The sequence below is a fragment of the Henckelia pumila genome, chromosome 4 (assembly GCF_033568475.1).
Source record: "Henckelia pumila isolate YLH828 chromosome 4, ASM3356847v2, whole genome shotgun sequence".
Lineage (NCBI taxonomy): Eukaryota > Viridiplantae > Streptophyta > Magnoliopsida > Lamiales > Gesneriaceae > Henckelia > Henckelia pumila.
In genome coordinates, this window is record NC_133123.1 from 20,724,418 (window position 1) to 20,743,945 (window position 19,528).

General features: G+C 35.4%; 1 protein-coding gene across 1 annotated transcript; it reads right to left on the reverse strand.

Annotated features, from left to right (window-relative positions):
* Positions 1-11,395: 11,395 nt before the first annotated feature.
* On the reverse strand, positions 11,396-17,503 carry LOC140864346 (probable copper-transporting ATPase HMA5). Its single transcript, XM_073268483.1, has 6 exons — positions 17,165-17,503; positions 13,256-14,647; positions 12,862-13,116; positions 12,657-12,779; positions 12,101-12,580; positions 11,396-11,872 (listed from the first exon to the last, which is right to left on the reverse strand). Exons 1-6 carry the CDS (start codon positions 17,423-17,425, stop codon positions 11,456-11,458), a joined length of 2,928 nt encoding a protein of 975 aa, XP_073124584.1. The 5' UTR covers positions 17,426-17,503; the 3' UTR covers positions 11,396-11,455.
* Between the last annotated feature and the right edge of the window lie 2,025 nt (positions 17,504-19,528).

Below are 19,528 nucleotides of genomic sequence, written 5' to 3' on the forward strand. Positions count from 1 at the left end.
TCTAGATCATTTTTTCTCTGATTGATTTATAATCTAAAAGTTGTGTGCGTGTTTTTAAATCTCTTAATTATTTTATTTTTATTTCAAAATTCTCAAAGTTTGATTTTCTAGATAAAGTTTGGACTATTCTAATTACAAGTACTAAATATTTTCATTTTACTCCCTGAGGGATCGATATCTGATTTAATCACTATATTAAAACTTGACACTCGTACGCTTGCGAGGAATTTGCACAAGTTTTTGGCGCCGATAAGTGTATTTTATACACTTAATTTATATATTATTTTAATTATTAATTGTTTGTTTCGAGCAGAGTTATGTGGGTGTTTTGTTATTTTTGTGAGTGTAGGAAATTATTGATTTTATGTGAAAAAGGGAGGAAAAAGAAGAGAAGAAAATAAAATAAAGAGAAAAGAAGTAAAAGGAAAAGAAACGATCAGACAAGGAGAAAGATAGTTATTGGGCTTTTAATTGGGCCAAAAATTAGTGCTTCTTGTTAGCGCTTAAACTAGAGAAATCGCGCAATGCTGTGTTTCGGAGAGAATTGAAAGAGTCGAACTGAAGGAGCGCCCGCGCCTTCACTAGAGCGCCCGCCCCGTCGCTGTGATTTGGAAATTTTATTATTTCGGGCAATTATTTTATGGGCTTTTGATTGGGCTTTTGTGCATGGTATAAAAGGGAATTTTGATCAGACTAAAAAAGGGGAGCCGCCACAATCACAATTACAGCACATCAGAGTTTGATCGTGAGATTTCTGGAGGATTTCTGGAGCTTAACTTGAAGAACGAAGACGGAGTTCGATAGACCGGACACGGCATCGACGACGGATTTGTTTCTTATCTTTTATTTTATTCTGAATATGTTTGGATTTTTGAACATGTTTTATTTTATTCAAAATTTTATTATGAACTAAATTTTTATAGTCTAGTGGTCGGATGGAACCTGGTTGAGACACTTTCATGAATTTTTGATTTTATTGAATTGAGTTTTTTCTAGATTAATTGTTTTTTCTAGAATTGATAGTTTTTTCAATTATCTGATCAATAATTGATTTGTTATATTTATTTGAAATCATTGCTCGGGAGAAGAGATTTTGAATAGGACATTAGAAACTACACTGTTAATTATTTATACAGCTCAGGAGAGTGTATGATTTTAACAGAACTTTTTAAAAAAAACATTGTTTTGTGATAGATCACTGTGATAAATTCTTAATAGGAATATTGGAATTGAATTATAGTTGATAAACATTATTTGTTGCTCGGGAGAGGGAAATAATAAACTTAAGTGTTTTTGGCTATTAATTGACTGAAATTCATGAAGATTAATTATTTAGGATTGACTGTTGTTGAAACCAGGTGAAATCTATACCTCTAGACCATTTTTTCTCTGATTGATATATAATCTGAAAGTTGTGTGCGTGTTTTAAATCTCTTAATTATTTTATTTTTATTGCAAAATTCTCAAAGTTTGATTTTCTAGATAAAGTTTGGACTATTCTAATTACAAGTTCTAAATATTTTCATTTTACTCCCTGAGGGATCAATATCTGATTTAATCACTATATTAAAACTTGACACTCGTACGCTTGCGAGGAATTTTCACAACAAGTTTTTGGCGCCGTTGCCGGAGAGTAATTTTTATTATTTTTTTTAGTCTTGTTACCAATTAGTCTAGATTTTAATTTAGTATTTTTTTATTTTATTTTATTTTGAAGTTACTAATTAAATTTTTCTTAATTTTAATTGCAGTTTATGCGACGATCTCAAAGTGCGAATTCTCTACTTTTTGATAAGGAGATCGAACGAACCGTACGTGCTTTGAGAAGAGTGAGAAGAGAAGAAATTAATAACATGGATGAAGAGAATGTGAATCAAGCTCCCCTGGTGCCTATCAGAGATCACTTCAGGCCGACGATCCAGGCTCACTACTCTGGAATAGCTCGAGGAACAATCAATGCCAAAAATTTTGAGCTAAAGCCGACCTTGATCAACATGGTTCAATCGAACCAATTTAATGGGAGTGTCACAGTTGATCCTCACTTGCATCTCAAGACTTTTTTAGAAATTACTGATACGGTAAAATTTAACGGTGTTCCTGAGGATATTATTCGTTTACACTTGTTTCCGTTTTCTCTCAGGGATCAAGCCAGAAGTTGGTTGCAATCACTGCCGCTTGGAAGCATCACTACTTGGGAGGGGATGGCAGAAAAATTTCTTGCTAAATATTCCACCTGCCAAGTCCACCCAATTGAAGATCGAGATCAGCACTTTCAGGCAGATGGATTCTGAACAGCTCTACGAGGCGTGGGAAAGGTACAAAGAACTACTTAGACGTTGTCCTAACCACAATTTTGCAGATTGGGAACAGATCGAGTGGTTTTACAACGGACTGAATGCGCCTACGAGAATGAACGTGGATTCTGCTTCTGGAGGAACTATTTTTGCAAAGGACCCCGCTCAAGCCTATGATATGCTGGAACAGATGACGATAAAAAGTTTTCAATGGCCATCTGAGCGTGTGGGAGTCAAAAAGCCAGCTGGAGTGTATGCAGTAGATCCTCTCACATCTATCACGGCCCAATTATCTGCACTGACTACACAGGTAGCTTCTTTGAATAAGATCACTGTTGCAGATTCCATTGGAGTTGAAGGATCACATAACCCAGAGGAAGTTAATTATATCCATCCTAATGGCTACCGAGGTTATGGAGCTTACAGAGGTAATCCTATTCCCAATACTTTTCACCCTAATTTGCGGAATAATGACAATTTTTCATATGTTAACAATACTAATAAGGGTGATGGTAAGCCATCTTTGGAGGATATGGTTAGTACTTTTGTGTAGAAATCAGGTAAGAGGATGACGAGAACTGAGTCTCGCCTTGACACTTTGGAGACGCACATGGCCAATATGGGCGCGGTGTTGCAATCCATGGAGACTAGCATTGGGCAGTTGGCAAACGCACTAAAGGATAACAATCGTGGTCAGTTCCCTAGAAATACAAAGGTGAATCCCAAGGAGCAATGCAATGCTATATCGTTGAGAAGTGAGAAGCAAGTAGATAGAGAAGAGTGCCAACCTGAGAGCAAGGCGCCTGAAAAAGCTGTTGTTGAAGAAAAGGAAGTCGAGGAGAAAGAGAAGGAGCCCTAACTTGACCCGAAACCGTGCATACTCCTAAATATTTTTATGAAGCAAAAGATATACATTCGTCCGTCGTTAGCCCTTTGATGTCGACTAAAGAAAAAATGAGATCACCCCCTACATGCTCTTATTGTTGTAAAATTGGTCATGCTAGATATAAATATAGATCCTTGAGATTTCAATATGATCAAAAGAGTTATATGAAATGGAGGCCTAAGAGTACTTAACAACTCATCAGTTGGCATTATGAGATCATGATCTAAGAGAGTTCATCATAGACCGGTTTAAACTACCTTGACTTGCGACTGGTCTTCCTGATGAACGCTGCTCTATCCAAGAAAATAGGTTTTTAAAGAGGCCATAGCCCTACCTACTACTGGGAGCACTCTTAGAAAGTGGCGATGATGTTTCTATGAGAGACTGAACTCTTAGAAGTCTATTTTATATCTCTTTTTTCTAACATTGTGGACCCAAAAGAACTAAAGTGTACCAAAACCAATTTTTGCAGGGAAATTGGAAAACTGTTCTCCCTAGCATATGGTATTTAGACAGTGGATGTTCTAGACATATGACGGGAAACAAAGAGCTACTCCAATCCATAAAACCAAAGGAGAAGGGATCTGTCACCTTTGGAGACAACAGCAAAGGAGTTATCGAAGGAATCGGCTCAATAGGTATTTCTAAATCCTGCTTGATATGTACAAGCCTCCACTGCCATACCCGCAAAGGTTCAAGAAGAAGGCGTTGGATGAGCAGTTCTCCAAATTCTTGGAGATTTTCAAGAAAATTCACATCAACATCCCCTTTGCTGATGTCTTGGAGCAAATGCCGAATTATGCGAAGTTCATCAAGGAGGTGATGTCCAAGAAGAGGAGGCTGCTAGAAAACGAGGTGGTGAATTTGACTGAAGAGTGTAGTGCGGTGCTCCAAAAGAAGATGCCACAGAAGCTTAAGGATCCAGGGAGTTTTACTATTCCTTGCACTATTGGTTCTTCTTATTTTAATAATGCACTTTACGATTTAGGAGCTAGCATTAATCTAATGCCTTTGTCTGTGTTCAGGAGTTTAGGACTTGGTGAGGTGAAGCCCACAATGATCGCGTTGCAGTTGGCTGATAGATCTATCACATATCCGCTTGGAATCATTGAAGATGTTCTGGTAAAAGTAGATAAATTTATTTTTTCAGCGGATTTTGTTGTGTTAGATATGGAGGAGGATGCAAATATGCCTATGATATTGGGGAGACCTTTCTTGGCCACTGGTGATGCCAAGATAGAGGTGAAGAAGGGTGCGTTTTCGATGGGTGTGGAAGGCGAGAAATTGATTTTCAACTTATTCATGAAGACATCTAATCCACCCATCGAAGACTTATGCTCAATTGAACCGGTTATGAAGTTGGAGAGCTGTCAAAGAGCTGATTTTGCCATTAATTCATTGAAGGAGAGAGCGCCAAAATTACCAAAGAATAAGTCCACGAAAAAGAGAGCGAAATTTAAATAGCGGTTCGTGAAATTTATTTGGCGCGTAAAAGAGAAAGAGAAGATTTAACACCGATAAAAGTCAGGCTGATGACTTTAAACCAAGCGCTACTTGGGAGGCAACCAAGCATTTTCTTTTATTTTATTTGCTTTTATTTAATTTTTGTTATTTTTTTTAAAGTATTTTGTTATCAATTTTTTAATCCTAATTCTTGTTAATTTTCAAAATTTTCAGGCTCCAAAAATCTCAAATTCGAGCATAGGGGGCGCCCGCCCCATCAATTGAGCGCCCGCCCTTTGTCTGGGAGAAATTTTGGGTTGAGTAGCGAACTAAAGGCGCGCCCGCACCACTCCTATTAAGCGCCCGCGCTCACACTTCAGATCACTAATGCAATCCTAGCGCAAACAAATCCCCATCTGCGCTCAAACCAGCGCAATCGCGCCACTCATCTGCACCTACTCTTGCGCAAAAGAGCTTCCCTAGTGCGCTCAAACCAGCGCAATCGCGCATGCTTTCCGCGCATAATTAAGCATAAACAAAGGATTCCAATAGCGCCACTCCTAGCGCAATCGCGCATGATTTTAGCGCAACACCTAGCGTGAACAAAAGACCCATCTGCGCTTCATTTCAGCGCAAACGCGCAAGCCCATATGTTAATTCCTTGCGCCAATGAGACCTCATCTGCGCAACCTTCCCTGCTCATTCGCGCCTCTCATCTGCGCAGTTCCTCAGCAACACTATCTTGCGCAAATGCGCAGAATCTTCATCCATCATCCTTGCGCTAACAAGAACCTGTCTGCGCCTCCTCCTAGCGCAATCGCGCTGATTCCCATTCTCCGCGCTCCACATGCATCCCACTTCTAGCGCAAGCCAGCATCACCATCTGTGCAGCTGCTAATCCCTCCACTATGCGCTAACATCCTCAACAACACTTGCCATAGTGCTATCGCCCCTCCATTTCCTCATTAGCGCAGAAACAAAGAGCAATCGCGCTCTCTATTCATCTTCTGCGTTTCATCAAGAGAAAACGTGCAGCCTCCTGTTCTCCTCCAAGCGCAAACAAGCATCTTATAGCGCACCTATCCTAGCACCTGACAGCCCACAATCCTCGCATGAAATCAAACCAAGCTTACACCTTGAGCTATCGCCTATCCGTAGCATGCCATGCCATGGATTTGTGTTTCTTCTAGCAATATTGTCTTAACTGATTGCTTCGGGTTTCATTTGCATCTTCTCTTATGGTGTGCATGTATTCTTTTTAGGATCATTTGGATGTCATGTGGTGCTTCTCAATTATTTTAACCTTGGCATTGCGGCTGCAAAATTATTTTACATGGAGATGATGATGATGACGCCGAGTCCTGACGCTCGGTGTCGAAGGTATGAGTCCCTTGTTCATTTTATTATTTTTAATCATTAGGAACAATGATTATATTAAGTTTGGGGGGATGAATCATTTTGTTTGATTTAGTTGTTTGGTTGATAGTTGAGTAGTTGAATTTTATTGTGCTTAATAGATAAAATTTTTGTTTGAGTTTTATTGAGTTGAATTTAAAAGAAGTCGAGAAAGAATTGGATGCATGGCTGTTGATGAAAAAATATTTTTTGTGCTATAACTGAAATCCATGATTGTCTGCCTATCTGACAAATATTTTTGAAAAAAAATGGAACCAAGTGAATAAACAATTTCCTATATACTCTATGATTAATACTTGAATCTGATTTTTGAGACATACAAACATAGATATGATTGAGGCGTTGTTTGAAATTTTTGGGCCTGAATTTTATTGAAAAAATCTATCCTTAGTTGCCTATTTGAGCCTAAACGTATATTAGTACATTAAGGTACAAAAATCTGAAATTTGTGAAAATCATCGTTTACTGCTGATGATTATCTTTTCTGCACTGATTGGAATTTGTATGAATTAATTATGGATTGAGACTTGTCTAGAACTAGTTCGGACACTCTTAGAGGCGAAATACGGGCAAAACTGAGATTAGGAATGATTTAGGTGATTTTTCTGAATTCGTTTGAGCCTTTCAAGCTACCTACTATTTTATATGTATCCCTAGTACCTTGTTTGAGTTTATTGAAAATCAAATGGCATGCGTGTAAACGTGTGAATAAACCCCCATTCGTCATTATTTCAAGGTCATACATTGACTACCTGAATAGCCTAAACATTAATTCCTACCTTTAAGGGAGTAATTTGAATGCTAAAATATTGTATGCTCCTAGTTTTATTTGTGAAAAATGGAATGATGTGGTGGATGAATTGAAAAGATGAAAAGACATAGTAGAAGAAAAAAAAATGTGGTTGGAAAAGTTGTAAAAGAGAGTTGAAAGAAGTTGTGAGAAAAAGTTGAATTAGTGAAGTGAATTGAAAAAAAAGAATTAAGTGTGAAAGTGTGAAAGAAAAGGAGTTGAAATTAGAGCATAAATATAAATTACTCCTTAATTTGAATTCTTATCCTTCGTTTGTAGCCATGAGCCAGACCTTACATTATAAGCTGATTAAGTCCTATTGACCGAGTCTCAGTTGCCCAATATACTAGTGGAGAAGAGTTGCGAGAATCTAGCATATGGACTGTTGATTGATGCTTTTAATGATTATGAATTTTGATCGAAACACGCACACACTATTATTCTTTGCATTTACCTATTTGTGAGTGTTTTTGATAAATATCCTAAATTTGATCCTATGCTATCCCTGAAAAGTCCTCATGATCTATGAATGTTTGAATTGAACTTGGATAAGGGTGTTTTGAACATGAGTTGTGGGGATTGTGAGTTCATGAGGTTATTTTGTTATGACTGAAACTTTCAAGTGTTAGTAGGTTGGATGAGATTGAATTTGAAAATTCTTTGAAATCATTGTCGAGGCCATTGCTCCATAATATTTCTGAACTATTTTTGTGAGTTTATGATGATTTGAGTTTTTGGAAATTATTGTTTTGAATAGTTTTGCTCGGGACTAGCAAAAGTCTAAGTTTGGGGGTATTTGATAAGTGTATTTTATACACTTAATTTATATATGATTTTAATTATTAATTATTTGTTTCGAGCAGAGTTATGTGTGTGTTTTGTTGTTTTTGTGAGTGTAGGAAATTATTGATTTTATGTGAAAAAGGAAGGAAAAATAAGAGAAAAAAATAAAATAAAGAGAAAAGAAGTAAAAGGAAAAGAAACGATCAGACAAGGAGAAAGAAAGTTATTGGGCTTTTCATTGGGCCAAAGATTAGCGCTTCTTGTTAGCGCTTAAACTAGAGCAATCACGCAATGCTATGTTTCGGAGAGAATTGAAAGAGTCGGCGCGCCTTCACTAGAGCGCCCGCCCCGTCGCTGTGATTTGGAAATTTTATTATTTCGGGCAATTATTTTATGGGCTTTTGAGTGGGCTTTTGTGCACGGTATAAAAGGGAATTTTGATCAGACTAAAAAAGGGAAGCCGCCACAATCACAATTACAGCACATCAGAGTTTGATCGTGAGATTTCTGGAGGATTTCTGGAGCTTAACTTGAAGAACGAAGACGGAGTTCGATAGACCAAACACGGCATCGACGACGGATTTGTTTCTTATCTTTTATTTTATTCTGAATATGTTTGGATTTTTGAAGATGTTTTATTTTATTCAAAATTTTATTATGAACTAAATTTTTATAGTCTAGAGGTCGGATGGAACCTGGTTGAGACACTTTCATGAATTTTTGATTTTATTAAATTGAGTTTCTTCTAGATTAATTGTTTTTTCTAGAATTGATAGTCTTTTCAATTATCTGATCAATAATTGATTTGTTATATTTATTTGAAATCATTGCTCGGGAGAAGGGATTTTGAATAGGACATTAGAAACTACATTGTTAATTATTTATACAGCCCGGGAGAGTATATGATTTTAACAGAGCTTTTAAAAAGAACATTGTTTTGTGATAGATCACTGCGATAAATTTTTAATAGGATTATTGGAATTGAATTGTAGTTGATAAACATTATTTGTTGCTCGGGAGAGAGAAATAATAAACTTAAGTGTTCTTGGCTATTAATTGACTGAAATTCATGAAGATTAATTATTTAGGATTGACTGTTGTTGAAACCAGATGAAATCTATACCTCTAGACCATTTTTTCTCGGATTGATTAATAATCTGAAAGTTGTGTGTGTGCTTTTAAATCTCTTAATTATTTTATTTTTATTGCAAAATTCTTAAAGTTTGATTTTCTAGATAAAGTTTGGACTATTCTAATTACAAGTACTAAATATTTTCATTTTACTCCCTGAGGAATCGATATCTGATTTAATCATTATATTAAAACTTGACACTCGTACGCTTGCGAGGAATTTTCACAACAGCCTGCTCGGGTAAACGTGTGCACGGGTAATCCCCAACAAGGTAACCAATTAACCCCTCTTGTTTCATAAAATACCAACGTACCAGATGTTTGTTATAGCTTTACACTCTCATTTTTACCAACATATTCACTTACTTTCACTCAATCTCTTTATATTATTTCTTGCTTTCTACGTTCATAATTCGAACACTAACTTAAATATTAGAGATATCACGATGGAAACATCTCCGACACCTCCTAACATATTTTTCGTCTATGCAGACCCCATATTACCGACCTGACTCGAAGATTTGAAGTCCCATTGACCAGACTGAATACGATATAAAATTTTGGTTACATCATATGTCATTCAAAATTCTTGCATGGACTTATTCAACGTGCACCATATTATAAATCCACTGCTTGATCGCTTGAAAGAAAAGAATATACGTGCATGAATAGCTTGCTTTGTACCTTTTAATTTGACAAATTTTCACTTGTTCAGAGTTATGAATATCAATTTGTGTTTTTAATATTCGTTCGCTCACTGCATACAATTTTCTTTTCTTAATTCTAAGGAAAAACAAATCATGAACAAGCAGCTTTATAATTCACATCTAAAGAACTGATAAAATGAAATCTTCTGACCAAAAAAATTTCTGAAACGCACAAAAAATAAGTTAGAATATGAACTAACACATGCTCTGATATCAATGACAAAAATCAATACGAATATCGCTAGAAACGGAGCCAACCAGAAATCAATACGAATATCGCTAGCGGCGGAGCCAACCAAGGGTGGAGGCGCAGTGGTTGCACTCGCCACCCCTCAAATTTGTCTTTATCTATAGTATTCTATTCTCAAAATTTGCAATAATAGATCTTTTTCTAAATGATTTATCAACATCGCCTCCTTCGTCTATTAAAAATCATTTTGTCCTCTTAATTGAATTTCTTGGCTCCGTCCCTCAATATCACATATGATTATCAAATAAAATCATACTTTGACATAAGATCTTTTGTATTTAATTTACTAATCTTTCTTCCAATGATAATGAATTTTCGATGTTAATTATGATTCCAATCACAAACGGAAAGAAATCGAGTTTGCACAATTCAAATGTTTTAACTATCGTGACGTTTTGATTAAGTGAAATGAAGTTTCGACACTTCTTTCCGTTTTTTTCCCAGAAAGTTGAACGTGATATAATTAAGTATGATTAGGGAGTTTATTTTCTTTACAATAATCCCTCCTTCCAATCACTAATTTGAAATGCTTGGGTTATGAGGCGATCCGTTAATTCATTTGTAATTTAATTTCCTATGCTAATCATAATTGAGACCTAACTACCTAACTACCTGGTGAATTACAAATCTTATACGGTTAACATCTTGGATTAGAATTGATTTTTGAAATAAAATAACCTTAGTATGATTTTTACGTAAGAAAAATATGATTATTGCAAAAATTATGGGAAAGTCGAGTCAAAACAATAAGTCGAGAGAGGGATTTTTTTAAAATGACCTTCTACAAATATTTATAATCAAATTTGGCCTTAATGTTAGTTAATTTTTAAAATTAACCTTAATTTCCAAATATATCCTTTACACGATTTTTCTATTAACACACAAACATATTAAATTAAGATAACATGATATCATAATTATCAAAGTGCTACATATCATTTTATTATATAATTGTTTTATTGCACTTATGTTTTAATTTCTTGCATTTATTTTTATCTTCAAATTTATTTATTTAATTTATATATTAATAATATAAATTATAATTAGTATGAATAATTAGTAATAATTGTTGTTATTATTATTATCTATTCCAGCTGAAAAATCGCAAAGTAAATACGTTAATATTTATTTGTCGTTATTAACACTGTTATTGTCAATAATAATATTTTAGCTTATTTTTTATTATTTTTTGTTAATTTTCAGATTATGTATTTTATTTTTATTATTCCTTTATTATTATTATTATTATCAAGTCATTTCATCTTGTTTAGTATTATACCCATTGCCATTATTATCAATATCAACATGTTTTTTTATGTTTATCATTAATATAATTAACTTAATTAATTCTCATTTTATAATATTATTTATTATTATTATTTGTATTAATGTAATATTTTATTGTTATTATCACGATCATCAATTAATTATTCATTAAGAAAATAAATAATGCATAATGAAATTATTTTATTTCAATTATTTTGGGAAGTGATTATTTTTTTTTCTCTAAGTTGTAATATTTGATTGATAGGATGAAAATGAATAAAGAAAGATATTTTAAGATTATTATACTATAAAGGCTATATTTTATAATAACCTTTTTCAAAAATACCCTAGAATAAGTAAATTCTCATTTATTTAAGAAACTTTGGGTTATCAATTTAAAAATCACACACTTTTAAATAAACTGAGCAGTGCAACAAATCTTGATTGCCAATGCCCACAATATATATATGTACATTACAAGATTCCTTTTCATTCCACACTTATTTCAGTCACCTCAAGTACATTCAATTCTTGGGGTCTCTTGTAACTTTTCAAGAAGAGTGAGCTGCAAACAACACTAACCGAAGATGCAGCCATTGCCGCTCCAGCGATCCATGGCGGCAACCGCAGTCCGATGGCCGGGAGTAGAGCTCCGGCAGCTATCGGGATAGCGAGCACGTTGTACCCGAATGCCCACAAGTAGTTGATCCGGATTCTGGAGAAGGTTTTTCTTGAAAGGTCTATAGCAGTCACAACATCCTCCAGATTGCTTCTCATGAGAACAATGTCGGCTGCCTCGATGGCGATGTCCGTGCCTGCACCGATAGCTATTCCAACGTCAGCAGCTACAAGCGCCGGTGAGTCGTTGATCCCATCTCCCACCATTGCTACAATTTTACCTACTGCCTGAATATTGCATTGAATAAAAGAAATATATACAGTTAAATTAAACTGCAATGCAACACGAGATTTTACATAGTAGACTCCGGACATCTTAGGATAAAGATGGTAGGAAATCTATCACAATTTAGTCATATGAAGCAGTATTTTAAGGGATATAAATACAAAGCAAATCTAACTATAGGAGTTCTAGTTCCTAGGCCAAACCATGGAGAGTGTGGAGTTAATTTGTACCTGTAGTTCTTTCACTTTCTCAGCTTTATGCTCTGGTTTGGCTTCTGCAGCAACGGTATCTATCCTGACGTCTTTCGCAATCGCATTAGCAGTTCCCCAGTTGTCACCAGTCACCATTATACAATCGACATTCATCGACTTGAGAATCGCAACCACTTCACGTGCCCCAGGTTTCAATGGATCAGATATGGCAAGAATCCCCTGCAGTTCCCTGTCAATAGACACAAGAACTCCAGTTTGAGCTAATCTTTCTATTTCTGCCAGTATTTCCACAGCATCGACTCGAATGTCAACACCCCTATCCAACATTAAGTTCTTATTCCCCACAAGAACTAGTTTGTTGCTAACAAACGCCTCGACGCCATAGCCCGTGATAGACTTGAAATCCTTGGCTTCGGGCCAAACATGGTTTTCTCCCTCTCCCCTCGACTTTTTGGCATGCTCCATGATGGCTTTCGCTAACGGATGCTCGCTGTTTGCCTGATGAATGGAAGAAACAATGAACAAATGCACACGCTTTACAAAGTTTTCAAGGGGTGTAAACAAGAAGTAGTACCTCAGCAGCAGCAACCAGCTCAAGAAATTCGTTCAAATTCATACCATTCAAGAGCTTTATGTCCACAACCACTGGCTTCCCCATAGTGAGGGTTCCTGTCTTGTCAAAAATGATGCAGTTCACCTATATTTTCAACAAGCTTGCACAAGTTACATAAAGAAAGTCATTGCACTTGGTATATTGAGTAGTAAGCCGAGATTTCTACCTTATGAGTGCTTTCTAACGCATTGCCGCCTTTGATGAGAACACCTTGAGATGCACCGACTCCAGTTCCCACCATTACAGCTGTTGGAGTAGCCAAGCCCATAGCACAAGGACAAGCTATGACCATCACAGAAATGCCGAATTGAAACGCAAGCTCGAAGCTATCCATGGAAGACGGAATCCAAGATTTAGGATAGCCATCCAATTTTCCAGCTAGAAACCACGCAAACCAAGTCGAAAATGAAAGAATTATAACCTGCATATTACACAGAAGCATTCAATTTTAAACTACAGCCAATATTCAATGTGCTAGCCAGAAAGAGAACCAATTCATGGTTCACCCTTATGTGCCAGCAGTGCAATAACTAGAATGGACAAAGTAGTTTTTCACATACTAAAGGAACGAAGAATTTGGAAACATGATCAGCTACTTTTTGAACCGGCGCTTTGGCCATCTGCCCGGATTCGACTAACTGAACAATTTGAGCAAGAGCACTTTGTGATCCAACTCTAGTTGCCTTAATGTGTAACACCCCATTTGCATTCACAGTTCCTCCGATCACCGGATCGCCCTTCCGTTTGGCCACTGGCTTCGATTCCCCAGTTATCATGCTCTCGTTCACGTAACTTTCGCCCCATACAACGAAACCATCACAGGCTATTTTCGCTCCGGGGATAATCTTCACAACATCATTTTTTTGTACTAATTGGCCCTCTATTTCTTGCTCTTTCAGCACATTTCCTTTGCGGTCAAGGGTTAATAGTATTGCTGTTTCTGGAGCCAAATCCATGAGCTTTGCTATGGCTTCCGACGTCTTCCCTTTAGCCAAAACCTCAAGGTATTTTCCAAGAAGAATAAATGTGATGAGTAATGCACTAGTCTCGAAAAAATCAGATGACTCAAAGTTGTGAGAGGTCGAGGCTCTCAACACTGAGTAAACCGAATAGAAATAGGCCGCGTTCGTTCCCAACGCAACCAGAACATCCATATTTGCTGAACCATGGCGCAATGCTTTGTAAGCGCCAATATAAAATCGTCGGCCGATGACGAACTGAACAGGAGTAGACAAAATCCACTTAAAAATGGTCCCAATGCTAAGCATGTTCACTACTTTGGCATCAAGTTTTCGACCAATACGAGGGATATACATAAAAACCATCGACAAGAGAAAAAGGGGAATCGCGAAAACCAAGCTCCACAGAAAAGATTTGTAATATTTCTTGATTTCCTCCTCTCTGCGGCCTTCTCTTCCATCCCTTTCCGGATATATCATAGCCTTGAAACTTCCCATTTCAATCGACTCGATGACTTGGATAAAGTCTCTAGGCCCTGCCAAATCCGGTTTGTAAGAAACCGATAACTTTTTGAGCCCCTGATCAAAGTTGAGTTCTTCAACTCCTGGAAGTGCTTGAACTGAGTTCCGAACCATTTTCATGGAAAGTTCAGAGTGAGCTCCATCGACTTGCAGCTGAATTTCACATACGTCTTCCCCTGTGCTAATGACAACAGCATGAAATCCAAATTCTGAGACTGCTTCCAATACCTGGACGTGGGAAAAATTTTTCGGATCGTAATGAACTTCAACCTCTTCTGTTGCTATAGCAACTCTTGTCATTTGCACACCATTTACAGCTTGCAAGATGAATTCTACAGTCGTGGAACAAGAGGTGCATGTCAACCCCGTTACACGAATACGACATATTTGAATCGACTTTTCCTTCATCTTTTCTGTGATCAAAGTGGCTTGAAAGCCTGCATCTTCTATTGCCTCTCGGATCTTCTCCTCCTGAAATTCGAATGGGAACTGTATATTATAAGCAGTGGTCTTTGCAAAAATGATGTCAAAAATATTGAGTAATTAAAGTTTGTGGGGTGACAGTACATTGTATTGTCTTGTCTAGAGTTGGCATTTTATTTAAAATTGATGCAACTTAAACATAGTGAGTCGATCTTGACCCTTTGCAAAAATGATGTCAAAAATATTGAGTAATTAAAGTTTGTGGGGTGACAGTACATTGTATTGTCTTGTCTAGAGTTGGCATTTTATTTAAAATTGATGCAACTTAAACATAGTGAGTCGATCTTGACCGTGATCCTCGAGGAACTCAGTCCATATTGGATACAACATAAAATCCGAAAATGGACTCCATGCAATCTAACCAAGATAGACTGTGGCAAAAGAATAAACTTCGAACTAAGTTATTGAAAGGAGGAATCTTTTTCACTAATTGTGATGCCAAAGTACATGGGATTTTACTAGCCATATGTGCATGATATGATTTTGATATATAGCAAATAATTAATATATACGAAGGCATGGCATTCCTTCTTCATGGACACACAAGGAAAAATTTATATGAGGCAACCACAAGGTTTTGTATTCAAATGACCGGAAGAATCATTCGCCATAGACATAGTGAGACAAAATTCTACTCGTGCATCTTTTCATTTTTGGATTATTTATATGAATATAAAGAAATCGATTATATCTTTTTGGGATCTTTGAATAAAAAATTTTAAACAATGAGTGAAGAATTTATTAGCTTTCACAAATAAGTGAATAACAGAAACATTCTGCTAAGAATTAGTATAAAATATACTAAATAAAACCCAATAACATCCAACCCCTAAAAAGATCAAACTTTTGAAATTGTGGCGTTAATATCCCAAGTGCTTGAAGATAAGATATTTAATTATTAGATTTTTGTCTTTAAAGAAATATTTAGTGGAGGTGAAATTTTAGCAAAAAAGGCTTTCTTCCTTTCCATAATTATCAAGGTAATGTTTTCATAGTGTCCACTCCACATCACAGTTTTCATGACCTTAAATAAAAATATTCTTGTACGTACGAACGATTTTTCTCAACTAAAAAATCTCGATGCAAAAGCACCTATTTCTTTAAATATAAGAACTGTTATGAGACGGTTTCATGAGTCAATTTTTTGAAACGAGTCTCCAACCTAACTAACTCGAACCATGGAGAAAAATATTAATTTTCATCGCAGATAATAAAGTAGGTAGCCCGTTTCATGGATATAGACCAGTAAACCATCTCAGAGGACACTCACTCTTTAATAAAATAAGAAAAGAAGAATTAGTAAATTAATATATGCTTTACTAAACAGTGTTCTAATAAGAGCACATATAACTATAAGTTGAAAATGTAATCAAATGGTCATTATCTACTCAACAATATGTCATTATCTACTCTACTATATTGTTGGAAATTCTTATAATTAGTGCATCGAGCGTGCGTTGCTTGCATTTATATTATATTTTTCATTGTAATAAATATTGTTTTCATGTTCTTCATTTTTTAAATAATGTTTTCAAATTTTGGTTTTGATTTTTGTTTTGGCTTTGGTAATACTAACTTTTAAAATTTTTGGTTTTCAGTCCTATTTCGACAGAGTGCTGATGCGACATAAGAAAATACTAGCGTGATACTAGAAAATTCTAATAGGACATCAAAACATGCATGCATGCTGAGTAATGCGATTTCATGCCAATAATTGAATCAAAATAGAAAAAAGAAAAAAAATGAAAATGCAAAAATCAAAATGTGAAACATAATAGATCAAAACTATCAAAATTAGACAAGTTGATATAAAAAAAAATGATTTTCTCTTTATTATTTTGGTGGCCCAAAGACTTTTGTAGTTAGAAGGTATTTTGAAAAGAAAAAATTACTATCGTACCAAAATTAGTTTAACAAAGAGTAACTTTAGCAAATAGTACAAATATAAAGTTGGACGAAGTAGCAAACATATATCTATATTATATTATTATTCTATAAAATATTTAAGAAATTCAATAATTGAGATATATTTAAGCTCGTCAAGTGTTCCATTATTTTGCATCCCCAAACCATAAAACACTAACAAAATAAAAACAAACGCAATATAGAATTTATCGCCAATGCCCATTCAAAAAATTCAGAAAAAATGTATTTTTGGTCATGTATGCAATTACGTTTTTGTGATTATGATCTTATGTGTTGTCAAATTTCGATCTTAATTAATTCGTTATCTTTTATTTTTGACAATTTTAATCATTTTTTCGATATGACACCGATACAGTGGTGATATGACAGTAATATATATAGTGTCATATTGAAATTTGATATATTGGACAACTAAAATCAGTATGAGATGTTAGTGTGATCTTTTATGTGTTTGATAAAAGAACACATTAATATCCAATAATCACGAAGAAACAAAGTTACCACACAAAATGCAATTTTCCCTAAAAATTTCCATGTCCAATCCAAAAGACAACAAAAATTTCACCAAGGACAACTTACATTGACAAGAGTAGAGTAGAAAGTGACTTGTGCCCGGTTGTTCAGAACATCGACCACCGCCTCTTCGATTCCCGGGAGGCGTCTGACGGCCTTCTCCACCGAGCCAGCGCAGGCGGAGCACGTCATTCCGGCGACCCAAAACAGGGCTATTTTCTGCAATCCTTTTCCTTCTTCCTCCGGTGGAAAGCTCGCTCTTTTCGAATAAATTGGCAACAACGAATCATCGGTACTGCTCGCCGTGCATGGCCCCTTTGCCGCCATCGGGATTCTGTGCAAGGATTATATATATTCGTGTATGCTTTTGTGTATATATACACACAGAGTGTGTGCCTGCTTTGTGAGACGCTGCTTTTGAAAAAGCACGGGGTTGCATGATTTCTATATTCCTAGCTAGCTACTTTTATAGCACATAATTCGTTTGAATAGTTTGTGGAGACGAAAAATACTTTAAAATCCACACACCAAGTTAATAATTAAGATAATGTGAGTACTTTATGTTGCATGATTGAGATTCTCCATGAAAAAGTCAGATGTTTTTCTAATTCATTAAGAACAAAAGGAAATAAAGATTTTATTGAAGTGCTAGAAAAATTATATGAATATCTGTTTTATAAGGATTCTATTCAAGTGAAAGAGAGAAAAGTAGGACTTGCATTATTATTAACATCGAAATAAAAAGTTACACAATATATAGTTAAGAATTAACCAAATCCACATTTACACCTTGTTTCAACCATAAAGAGGTATATTGTCCATTTAGAATCAATAAATATATAACTTAAGCGTACAAGTTGCATAATATTGCCGATAAATAATGAATTGGGCAAAAAAAATCTATATTTCAAGTAAATTATTGTATTGCGATAATTTCTCGATTGTCAAACTGGCCTAGTGAATGAGAAATTAATGGATTTCTGAAATTCATCATCCGATATTATCACGAAAATTTGGATGAGATCAAATGAATGGAAAAAACACACACACACACGTGGCGCCATTTCTCCAGCACAACACCTAGTTAACCCCATCCATGGCTTGAAAATGGCTGGAGGCATGCAACCAGTTTTGAATTAAATCCAAAAATCTCTTCTAGTTCGAATTTATTGAATGATTTTGCATGACTCCAAATCTGAATTTGGACTTTTTTTTTTTTTTTTTTTAATTCAATGCTTTAAAATCAAATTTCGAAGTTTTTAATTATGCCATAAAGTGTTTTAAACTTTTCGAGTTTCGTACGTGTGGTTTCATTTCTTGACCAAGTTTGCTGATTAGGATTAACAAATTAAGGACAAATTATAGTTCAAGCTAAACGAGTTCAGCTGACAAAACATTGAACCTAGCTGTTGAGATTAAGGCACTCAATTAATAAAAGGAACGTAGCTGGAAAATCGAACATTTTTTAATTAATCAATCATCTCATGAAGTGCTGGTGGGATGGTTTCTTTGATACCATATTTGTCCAGGAACCTTCATTGTATTATGCCAGCTACAAAATTAGATGTGCGAATCAAAGGTGCGTACATTTGTTTTTTTTAAGAAACTATTTGCTCTGATCACCACGACGATGCATTCGAACTAAGAAAATATTCCTCCAGGATACAGTGAATTCTTTATAATGTAGTTTTCAAAGTGCATACTTGAAAACAACCCCGAATATTTTGGATGCACGTCTTTCAACTGGATAATCGAATGATTGTATATTGTATCTGCAGTATAACAATATTCAAACTACAAGTATTTTGATGAAAATATTTTCTATTGAAAAGGTTGAAGAACTAGTGTGCGTGAATCATTATTTCTCACACTAAGATGATGAAAATAATTTCAAATTGTTGGAATGATGATTGATGCAATATGTATAATGATTGATTCATTTCCAACGATAGGACGCGTCTTTCTGATGATATCCATTCGTTTGAATCATCTGGAACCATCAAAGTCACAAAGGGATGCCATGAATGTCTTTGTTCGTTACAGACCCAAAGGAGTTCAATCATGCATGGTGTGCGCACCGAGTTCTTGGTTGCTTCATTCCGGTTCTCCTCCCACATTGGTTCATTGGTTCCTTTTAGTTCTTTCAGATATCATCTATCATTTCCAATATGAGATCTTTCATTTTATGTAAATCACCAACAATTCTCCACTATTTTAATAAAAATAAATTTTAAAGAATTTTTCGATTATCAAGCTACAAATTTTATGCACAAATAAATATATCCAATTGATTTGATCTTTACATAGTGAAGACCTCTCATATGCTATACCAAGGTGACTGATAGACCAATTTTGAATCAGCGACCTTAAACGTTAACCGGAGTGGTCTCACACATAGACTTTTGTGATCCTTGCTATTCATATTGGCGA